General features: G+C 38.3%; 1 protein-coding gene across 3 annotated transcripts in view; it reads left to right on the top strand.

Annotated features, from left to right (window-relative positions):
* Positions 1-11,540, top strand: part of LOC116243086 (uncharacterized) — a 34,792-nt gene that overhangs the window by 10,998 nt on the left and 12,254 nt on the right. For all 3 annotated transcript variants that reach the window (XM_090135496.1, XM_090135497.1, XM_090135498.1), the window contains 5 exons: positions 826-937; positions 3,654-3,695; positions 4,741-4,876; positions 6,029-6,244; positions 8,101-8,247. In XM_090135496.1, the coding sequence (XP_089991622.1) occupies positions 826-937; positions 3,654-3,695; positions 4,741-4,876; positions 6,029-6,244; positions 8,101-8,247 (653 nt within the window). The remainder of the gene's footprint in view (positions 1-825; positions 938-3,653; positions 3,696-4,740; positions 4,877-6,028; positions 6,245-8,100; positions 8,248-11,540) is intronic.

Below are 11,540 nucleotides of genomic sequence, written 5' to 3'. Positions count from 1 at the left end.
AGTTATGCTTGACTCTCTATGTCATTGGTCATTTTTCCTAATTGTGTTGCTAAGAGATGCAGTTTCATGTGCAGACTTTTCACCCCATGAGACTGGTAATGGGATGTTTCAGTCAGTCCCTGGAATCAGTGCTAGAGTTTCTGGTAGCTTATGTATATTCAACCTCCTGATTCTTTGCAGTGAGAAGTTCTTGTTTTCTATTTACCCCTCTCAGAGACAATGTGAGATACAACAGGCTGGGCAAAATAATTTCTCACAATTGCTTATTTTATTCCTCAGACACAGAGAGCCCAGTATTAGTAGAAAATTATGTTTTCCTATGAGCATCTTCTCTCAGTTTGTCCTGGATAGTGTCACAGTTCTTCAGCCAGAAATCCTCCTAATCATTTTTGGCTTGGTCATCTTACTTCTGCAAAAGAAATGGTATTCTGCTGAGAAAGAATTTAGACCTTTTTATTAAATTGGTTCTTACTCTTTTTTCTCAGCTTCCACTGTAGGGCAGGAATACTTACTCCTGACAGCTCTTAATTACTCTGTCACAGATTGCTAAGCTGTTCCAAAAAGAGCATCAAGGACTGTGTAAAAGCTACATTCAAAATAAAGTTGAATTATCACTTGACAACCACATTCACAGCTGACATTGATATATCCCCCAAATCCATTTCAGTTATCATGACCTGCAGGGCTCGGACTGCACTACTAAGAACTATGTTGGAGTCTGAATACTTGTGTAATTATTCTCTGATAAGTTAGTTCTGTTTGACAGATTCATCAGTAAAACTTACTGCAGTTATGCAGCCAGTGCTAATGTAGATATCTTTGTAGAAGAAACCCAGAACATCCTTTCCAGAGGATTAGAAACTGGTGTATATCATGGCGGAACCCTTTCACTGACTGGAGCAGAAGAAGAACAGGACAAAGCAATGCATTTTCTCAGGTAGGTCTATATACACAAGGAACTGATTTGAGCATGTACTGAAGCCAGTACTTCCATTAGCAACCTTAAAATCAGGTTGCTAAATCCATAATTAGTAGCTAGCTTTGTCTGAATGGCATCTATGTTGTCCCTGAGAACTGAAACACTTACCTCGATGAATAGATAAAAAGTAAGATGCCTAACCAAAGGGGCCAACTCTGAAAACTGTGGTACAGTTTGGGTCTTAAAGCTGAGTAATGACAAATGCTTTGTGTAAATTGCTGAACGTATTCAGATTACACTGAAATCTGTAAGGATCAGGATAATTTGTTTTAGGGGATAGGCATCTGATGGAGTAAAGGATAAACTTTCCCTGTGGCGTTCACATCAGGGTACCTTGTGTTTCCAGTTATCAAAAGTGCATATCATGTGACCAACAACATTATAATTTCAGAAACACTTTTTTTTCTGAAGAAGCAGAATTGTCCTCTCAACTGTAACTAATTAGAGGTAATACAAATGCCTGTAATAAAAATTTAGTAAGCTTATTGTCAAATCAAATATATACATTTTTTTTAATGTGAGGAAGCCTGTCAGAAAGCTTGGGTGCTGTCTACCATAAATACAGAAGTGATACAGAAGTGATACTTTCCCTTTTCGCTTTTCTGGTTCTGAACCAGTGCCAAGAAAGAATAACTTACTGATTTTTATTTTAATAGATAATGCAAACTAAGACTGAGGGAGCTGGGCTTGTTCATCCTGGAGAAAAGAAGGCTGCAGGGTGATCTCATTGCAGCCTTTCAGTACCTAAAGGGAGCCTATAAACAAGAGGGGAATCAGCTCTTTGAAAGGGTTGATAACTGCAGGACAAGGCAAAATAGTTTTAAGTTGAGGGAGGGAAGATTTAGGTTGGATGTCAGGGGGAAGTTCTGCCCAGAGAGGTTGTGGATGCCCTGTCTCTGGAGGTGTTCAAGGTGTCCAGATTGGATGGGGCCCTGGGCAGCCTGGTCTAGTATTAAATGTGGAGGTTGGTGGCCCTGCCCTGTGGCAGGAGGTTGGTGGCAGGAGATTCATGATCCTTGAGGTCCCTTCCAACCCTGGTCATTCTGTGATTCTGTGAAATTATTTTTCACATCTGCTTGCTCATTCCTCTTGATTTCAAAGACCATAGGATTACTGCCAAATGGTATTTTCTGACTTACATATGTCAGTTTGTTTGATTTCTTTTTATAGGTATTTTTCAGCAAAATGCTTTCAGTGTCTTAACAATGGATGACTTTAATAAAGATTTTTCTAGTTTGTGATCTTGCAAACAGCTTGGGTGATCTCCAGCTGGCTGTGATATGTGCTTCAGATGTGAATATCTGTGGGATTTGGTAGCTAATAAAGCTACTAATGAAATTAGGTGCTGCTTTTCCCTTTACTGGTTTAAATTTGGGCTGTGGAGTGACGCACAGGTGCAGAATTACTGCAGTGCAGGATTGTCTGCCTGCTGACAGTGGCTTTCATTTTTATTTAAAAACAGTGAAGATTTTCAAAAGAGCTTTCACTAGATTTATTCATGTCATTAGCCACAGTAACCCCCTTATATGTCCACACAACTATTTATCCAAATATACATGCCTAGTATAATGTGTGCATCATTTCAGTTTTCTAATTTATGAGTTAAAACTAATTGTGAAAGGCAGCTTATCCTCCCTGGCTGTGTTGCCCTATGCAGATTTATGCAGTCTGCTTTGTTATTTTCAAACCAGTAAGGAGCACAAGGTGGCAGCTACATCCAAAGCAAGTTACTTCGGCCATTTTGGTGACTTAAATTTGTTGGAAGCCGTGAAAACCCTTTTAAGAGCAATGCCTGGACCTGCCTAGTCCGTCCATTCTTTTGTTTCAAAGTGCTTTGTTTTTGAGCCTTTGCAGACACAAATAATATAGACAAGAAAGTGAAAACAGTTGGAGTGTAGCTGGTGGTGCATATCTAGTGCCTGGTGGAGCCTGGAACGCAGCTTGTGGCTCCACTGCTGAGGGAGATGCTGCTGGCTCTTAGTTATTTGTCAGAGAGTTCAGTAGTGGTCTTTTTTCTTGGGAAAGCCTTGCTGCATGTTTACTTTTTGCCTCACAGCCAGCTTGCTGCTATGTGCCTCAGGCAGAGGTATGCCTGGGATTCATGCAAGGGTTTGAGTTGACACAAGTACTTAGCTTTTCTAATATTTTACATCTCTGCACCTAGCTTTTAGTTTATAGCTGGGGTGTGAACAGACTGTCTGAGGCTTCAAAGAAGTACTGTGTGTGCTCCAGGTTCTTTCATTATTACTTTTTTTCAAGGCCAGGGGCTGTTTTATAGCCTTGAGCCAAAGGGACACAGCGCAACACTTTTGTACAGCTAACCTGTCTTAGAGACTGGGGAGCTGCAACTAAGCTGCTTGCCAGGCATGATCCTGTCCTTCACTGAACTCCAGACTTTGCCCAGCATTGCCTTGTGCAGCGTAGGGTGGAGACCTGTGGACGTACTAGCGATATGGCCCTGTGAGCGACTGTACACTTGGGCTGATGCTCCAGCTCTGTTAATTTTATTTGTACAGGTGCAACTCATGAACAGTTCTGAAGAGGTTGATATCAGCTGAGATTTTGGAGGGAGTAGCCAGCTGGCTTCTGTTTTGCAGAAACTTAAGAGAGTACTCGTCAGTGGAAGATGTTTTGTGTAGATCTTCCATCTTTGTTCTTGTATCTTGTATTTCAGGGCAACTGGTCTGGATTTGGAGCAGTGGCAAGCTACACATAAGTAAGCAGAGGCTGTATATACCGATTTAACCAGAATAATGCAAAAAAAATTAATACTTCAATTGAACATTGAGAATTTTTTTTGCATGCATTTAATGAAAATATTAGACTGGCTTATTTAAGTGAGAAAACAGCAAAAAAATAAAAGTAATAAATCGTAAAGAGCAGCAGGATATGGGGAGCTCATTTGCCTCCTACTGTTATTGTCAGCTTTCATATTTTGTTGTCGAATAGCTAAACTCCATTATGGAGAGGAAAACATGAGGTCATGGCTGCCTCCTGTAGCTGTCAAGTAATAGAGATAGTCAGATGGCTGTAAGTCATGAAGTGAACTGAAGCAAGAAACTAACAAATAATTTAATATCAAATTGAAATTAATCCTGGTTGTACAAATAATGCTCTACAGCTTTTGCAGAGTTTTTAAGCATGCTTCCTGACCAGTCATGCCTTGGTACATTGGGTATGAAGGCAAAATTCTGCCTTAGTGATGGCCTCTCATATTTGGCTCCTGTAATTTACTCACCTATAAGTAATATACTCAGCCCCTTTCATGCAGATCCATGGCTGTTCTCATTATGGGGATGACCAAGCAAATGGAAGTATAGCTCAGTCTCTAGCCTTGCATGGTGAGGTGCCTCATAGGTGTGGTGCTAGGGAACAGGCTGTGCCTTCTGCAAATCTGCCTTAATGTGGCTTTACCTGTACACAGCAAATGTGACTATGAGTCTCTTAAGTTCATAGTCTTTAGATTATCAGAAAATTTTAATTAAATTAATTATTAATTAAATGAATAAATGTACTTCCATCTGCCCAATAGAATAAATTTTGCAGCTGGTCTTGTACAAGTGCTCCAAGTGATGCGTGAGTTCTCCAACCTCTGTTTTGAGAAGTGCTAATCACTTATTGCCACTCTCAGCAGTATTAGTATATCTGAGACATGCCCAAGCCCCCCAAAATTCATGCCTAGAGGAAGCACATCTAGAGACAGTCCTTTGTTACAGTTATGCCAATCTAATACTCTTTTTTTTTTTTTTAAACTTTCTCAGCAGAATACGAATGGACCAACTCAAGGCTGTCAGGGGCCAGCAATACAACAGAGAGCAAACTGACACAAAGGTGCATAGCAAGTTCAAAGGAACAGCTAGAGTCATTGGAGAAAGTGTGAAATCAGAGGAAATACAAGTAAGCTGTAAAATAAATATGCTGTTCTCTTCAGTGAACGTTCTTGTGTTCAGGTATCATATGGACCTGAGTCCTTTCATTTGTACTGCTCACTGAAGATGGCTGTGTGTACAGTGAAGATGTTTGTATTAAAAAACATTACTGTGATTTGTTTTAAATGTACAACTTGCTCTCTTTACATAAGAAAAAAGAATAAATTGAAGAACTGTGCCTTCTGTTTTGTACAGAAGCATCAGGGAGCCCCCCTGTTCTTTGTACCTCTGTGTACTGGCTTTCCCATATCTAAGTTGAGTCTTGAAACATTTCTATCTCCTGTCAAAGTGTGCTTTACAACTTCTTGACATCAAGCGTTGTTATTTCAGTGGCCATTATTCTGCATTGTCATCCCTGAGCTGGGAAGTAGTTCTTTTTTCTTGTAAACTGTCCTGACCTTTGGCTTTGAGGTGCTTTGGTGATACCTAGTTGGGTATGTAACAAACTAAGTCTGTATAATCACACTGGACGGATACATAAGTGAAGGGAAAGTTAAAAAGAAGGAATGTACATGATGGTTGATTACAGACCAAACTGCAGATTTCTGGCTAAACTCTACTGATGTTGCAGCTGCAGTATCCAGCATGAATGCTTCCAAAGGAAGAGGACTCAGTGTTGGAAACACCATGGATGATGGAATGAGAAGAGAATAGGAGAAAATAATGGAAATGTATAGCAAGAGGTCCTCATCAAAATGTAACAAATGCCATTAATTCACTTCCTTGAACTCAGATAAAAATGTCTTTGCAATCCCCTGTGTCTGTAAGGACCATCTAGAGCTAATCACACTACACGAAGTTCCGATGAACTACCAGTTTTTGCCATTGAAACATACCATGTGTCCTTTTAATGGTGTGGGGTTTTTTTTGTTTGTTTGTTTTTGTTTGTTTTTTGCATTATTAGTTTACATCTCCTGATCTTCCTTTACAAGAATATCTCACCTCTTGGTAAGATGATAGGTGTTTGCAATATTTTTAATATTACTTCAAATGTGTTGTCTTTATATTGCAGGAATTCAAGTATGACAAAGGGCTCCATAGTTCCTTGTGTGAATGTAAAGTTGGCATGCCTAGACCAGAGCAGGCAATGACATGACACTTATTTTTTTTCTTCTGATAGATATTAAAGCAACAGATTACAGGACTGCAGGAGGAGTTCAGGAGAAATGAGTCCTGCTGGCATGCTGCCTATGGCAAGCTAAGAGACCAGGTTGAGATGCTGACTAGGCAGAACATGGAGCTTCGAGATGAGCTCAGAGGTTCAGAACAGAAGAGGCTAAAAGCAGAAAGAAAAACAGGAACTGTGAATCTCATTGACAGAAAATCAGAGACACCGGTACTGTAAGACTTTGTGTTTAATACTGCCTGAATAATTTATGCTTAGTTTTTCTTTTGCCTGAATACTGTCACTTCATTCCTGCCCTGCTCAGACTGAAGGGGAGAAATATCAGGTCTACACTAAGCCATGTTTAAATATATTCCTTGAGTGGTCCTCTTCCATTTAACATTAGTTATCCAAGAGATGAGTACCTCTACAAAGGGGTTTAACCAGCCTGTCTCTGACAGTAACAGAGGGGCAGATGGTGTCTGTCTCCCTCCACTAACTAGAGAGTCAGCCTAGGTAACAGATTTGCACTGGCCTAATTAAGCCAATTAAAGTCTCTTGAAATTAACTCTGGTTTTCGTGTATGTCATTGACCTTTTTAATAAAACAGTTCTTTAGCCAGACACAGGCTGTTTTCTGGCAATAAATATAGTGAGACCTTTAACTAAACCTCATTTCAGTTCTTATTTAGTACAGTAAAATTTCAGGGAAGGAAACAGTGGCCTCCCTTAGAAAAGCACAGAGTGAACCCCTGAATAGGAGTCACATTGGGATGGAGCAGGAGAGACTATCAGGTTGGAAAATGTAACTGATTAGTATAAATGTGTCGATGAACTCCTGAAATCAAAGAGATTTAATCATGTTGAACAGGTTCTATTGTTCTTTTTTCTTAATGTCCAATTTGTTTAATTTACTTGCAGGGTTAATTGTTACTTTACGATGTAATTGCGTACCTTCGTTAAAGGGAGGTAAAGGAAGGGAGAATTTCATTACTCCCCTCTTACACAGGAGACAGCAAGCTTAGGGGAAATTAAATGATTCTGACCAGAAATCAAAAGACAAAGATCTGGTTTGAGTGGGTCATTTCATCTTTCTACATATTCAAGGGATAAAAATATGTGCCTTTAAAGAGGGATTCATTTCATCATATGTGAATTGAGGTGACTGGAACAGATAATTATCTTCCAGATGGTGCAGTCTGGTGAGATAAATTTTATTTATCCACAGAGAGCCTAAACCTAGGAGAAAAACAAATCAAGCCTTTTATTCCTAGGTATTTCTCTAATGTGCAGATATAATTTCTAGTAATGCCTCTTTAAAATAAGTCAGATACATCAATTAACCAGACCCTTGCTTCCTGGAGTGAAGAAGTTTTGGTCTCTCTTTTCATTTCAGTGTACTAATTCATGAGATTTTTCATCTAATATTGATATTTTCCATTTAAAAATGTCTTTTCATGTTATGTTTCAGTTTGTTTTTTAATTTTCCCAAACATATACATTCATGTAACTCATTCTTTTATTAACTATGAAGTTCAGAAAGAAGAAATTAGTCACACACAGGATGATTAAAAATGTAAAAAAAAAGCAAGAGTAACAAGAAGCCAGTTGGCTTCTGTTGCAGACGACATTATTCTATTGCTCTGGAACATGTGATGCTGTGGAATTACTGTTCAAACCTGTGAAAATTTTTTTGTTGTATGATAATATAATTTGTTGTGTGATGCTGATAAAGATATTAGGATGCTATGGGCAAGGATTGTCATAGCTGGTGCTGTTGAGTCTCAGTCCCTAGGAGAACAAAGTGTGGAATTTCATTCATTTTGTTTAAATATGTAGGTTTTAAATATTGATCCTGAGCTATGCTAGTCCTGGTGTTTTCATAGTGAGAGACTAACACCCTGTGTTGGCATTTCTTTAGGAAGGAAAATCTGAAATTACCTACTGCTGAGGTGTTGCATGGTAGTGGCTATCACTGTACTTAGATTACTTCATTTTTGTTAAAAACAGAAAACCTCATGAATTGCTTGATTCTTCTAGCTGTGACTTGAACTAAAAATTATGTGTGTATAACATATTCTTTGTTAGGTTGCACAAGCTATCCTGCGAGAAACAGCATCTTTGTCCACACAAGAAGAGAGATCACGGAGAGAGAAGCACAAGAACTGTATCACCTCTCATGTGGGGCCACAGGCAGCTTTGCAGGAACATTGCTTCAGAGATATTAATAGCAAAGTATGGGTTCCTATTGCCTTTTGCCTGATCAATGATAAAATCACTTAGTTTTTTACAAGCTTTGGCAAGTTAACTCTGTATGTCAACTGAAAGTCTTTTTTCTCTCTTATATCTCTGACAGCTCTTCCACAGCCAGTTTACAACATTGTCAAACACATCATTTAGAATATATAGATACCTAAATATTTCACTGTTATGCTTTTTTTTCTTTTTCATTGTTTTGCTTTTTTTCTTGCTTTGTGTGAGCATACTGCTTATTACAAATCTTCCTTATTCTTTTTGTTAGCATTTAGCTGAAATCTGTGCTTTGTTCAAATGTAGTCTCTCTGAAAATACTCATATCTATTGGAAATTAATCTCTTGCTTCCACTGAGTAGAGCAGAAATGAACTCAGATTAGCCAATGTACTGCTCTCTCTGCCTGATTAGGAACTGAAATGAAATTTAAAACTTGTCAGGTGAGAAAAGAGGCAACTATCCCACTTTATTGATAATGATAATGTATGGCTTGAAAGTCACTAGGCAGTGGATGTACTGAATCATGAGACAATTTCTAAACTGAATGTGCTTAAGAGAGCAGAATCAGACATGTCTGAAATAGTAACTTCAAGTAGGAAGCAGATATTTTCAGCCTTTAAGGTTGACTGTATTTCTAAATAATGTGTGCTATTCATAAGCTAGAAGCTGGAAAGTTTAGCTGTAGGAAATTGTTTTATTTGTTCTGTGTTGATTTTGGATCTCCTTGGTCACTCCTACAGCTGGGATTTCACAATTGCTTAGTGCTTCAATTGTCAGACTTATAAACAAGCCAAGTAATGTGGGATAAACAATTTGCAGCTAAGGTGAGCAGTAAAGACAAAAAACTTTGGTAGCTTATCTTGAAAACTTTCGCAGTATGAAACAGTATGTCTCATCTGAATGTCTCAAGTGGCTCTTGCCAAATGAGGTAAAACCAGAAATATTTATTCTACACAGGGACTCCTTGTGATTTATTTTGTTCTCCCCCTGTGGCATGCAGCCATGCACAAAAAAAAAAAAGGGGGGGGGGGAGTTGGAGGCTTCAGCAACACTTCTGAGAAGGGGGATGTTGAGGACAGCAGACTTCTGGGCTTGTTGTTATCTGGACTTTCATCATCCAACCAACGTTGGATGCAGTCCAACTGGAATCTGGCACAAGCGTGAGCTAGACTGGTGGGCATACTGCCCAGATGTCCTGGGTGAACTCTAAAATGTCTGACAGAAACATGTGTTCTTTATCTGATCTCATGGCAGAGGAAGGCCGTGCAGTGAACAGAGTGGATGCTGATGATTTGAATCTAGAATTTGAAGGCTCGGGGAAAAGGAACATAAAACAGAAGCACAAAATCAGTGTTGTAGTGAAAGATGCGAAAATGGTGACTCACTTGTGTTTCTTTGAGCTGTCTTATTAGCAGATGAAAGCTTTAAATGATTCTGTGACTCTGGACAGCTCTAAATTTTGGATGTAAAGCAAAATCTCATGCTGTTTTTCTGTCCAGAATTGAGATACTGTGCATGGGAGAAATCAAAGTGAAGGGATCATCTTGTGTAACAGAAGCAGAAATACATGTCACAGAGGCATGTGGTAAGCTTTATAAGATATTTCACATAAAGCCATCTAGGAATGGTGAGTTTCCTCAGCTGTAACCAAGAAAGCATAACAATACCTAATATACGATTTATTTCTGTCAAAGCTAATAGAATTTGAAGATATGTACAAAAATGACTGGGGAGCAAATTGAGTAATTACTGGTACAGGTTAAAGAATAGGACGACATGATTTTAAGGGAAAAAAAAATATTGAGAGAGAGATATGCCACTTGCTCTACATCTATGAAAAAGGTACATTCTGTTGGCCTGTAATTTTTATTAATGATGAATCCTGTTTGTACTGTAATGTGATCTAGTTGGTGAAGAAATGGCCACTTCAAGCTGTGAGACAAGATAAGCATCTATTTTAACTGCATATCATTACAGATACTTTCAGAATGTAGCTTGTGCCCCAAATAGTTAATAATTTGTATTATCTCCAAACAAGCTGATTTCTGAATGCATTAGAAATTGGGAATAAACAAGTTGCCAGTTTCCTGCCAGACATGCAGTTATAGATAAATTTTACTGATTACTAAGAAAGATATCATTCATTTGCACAAGGGAGAGTTGTATGGGAAGGCATACTGATACAGCTTTTAAAAAGTTACTGTTGGAAAAGTTTCAATCAAGATCTAATGTGCATACTTTCTCTCTTACTACATGGACTTTGCTGTGTAATTTTACAGTGGATTTTGATGAGCTCTAAACATGTTATTTCCTTGTCCATGAATATTCTTCCTGAGAACTGACTAATTATGAAGCAGGGAATTATGACTTTTGCGAATATGTAGACAGTTTTTTGTAGCATTTGAATTTTCACTGCTTTATTCATGAAGATATGTTGGTTTTTTCCCAAGTTTTTTGATCTGCTGGTATGGGAAAGTAAACTCTATGATGTAGGGTCTGTAGGACTGAAAGAAACCTCAGGAGATCATCTGGTCCCTCCTTTAGGCAACAGCAGGATCAGTGTCACTGATGGTTATTTAATCTCTCACCAGCTCCCATAAGATCCAAAATGAGCTGGCACCTTCTGCTACTTACTGGTGATCTGTGTGTTCCCAGTGAAGAAAAGTAAAACTATTTGTTCAGATAACTTGATGACTGTTCTTATGAAAGTGTTTGAATTGAGGGAATCTTTATTAATAAATTAATTATTCATTATCATCTAAAATACTGAGTAATTGGATCTCTTGAAAAGTTTAGACCTAAATTGCAGCAGCTGCTTGGGCTAGGGAGTTTGCTATGATTCATGAAATGATCTTAGAATTACATACGTTTTTATGATAAAAAGACCACAGGCAAATCAGTAAGCCTATACTGATTTCCCCGACGTTATTTCTTTAAAAATGACTATGTTCGTGTATAAGTTAAAAATTGTAATCTATGCTATACATTAAAAAAAAATGAAACCAGAAGTTTTTACAGCGACATATGTAGCAACCTAACAGTGCTCTATTTGGTGGCACCCTCAACTGAAATTGATTTTTGTTTAGATATGTAGTGAATGTAACTTACCATGTTCATGGAAATATATCTTCTTTCTCTCTGGCTTCATCTCTCTCATTCACTTTTGCCGTCCAACACATTCTATTTCATGAGCTTGTTAGAGCCTTAAGTTAGAAAGTCAAGTGCTTCCTCTCATCCTATTTTTAGGTCTCACACAGATCTTTGCCACCTGGCTAG

Source organism: Phasianus colchicus, chromosome 2 (genome assembly GCF_987193195.1).
Source record: "Phasianus colchicus chromosome 2, bPhaCol1.hap1.1, whole genome shotgun sequence".
NCBI classification, from domain to species: Eukaryota; Metazoa; Chordata; class Aves; order Galliformes; family Phasianidae; genus Phasianus; species Phasianus colchicus.
The sequence above is the reverse complement of the archived record's forward strand: the minus strand, read 5'-3'. Positions and strand labels throughout refer to the sequence as shown.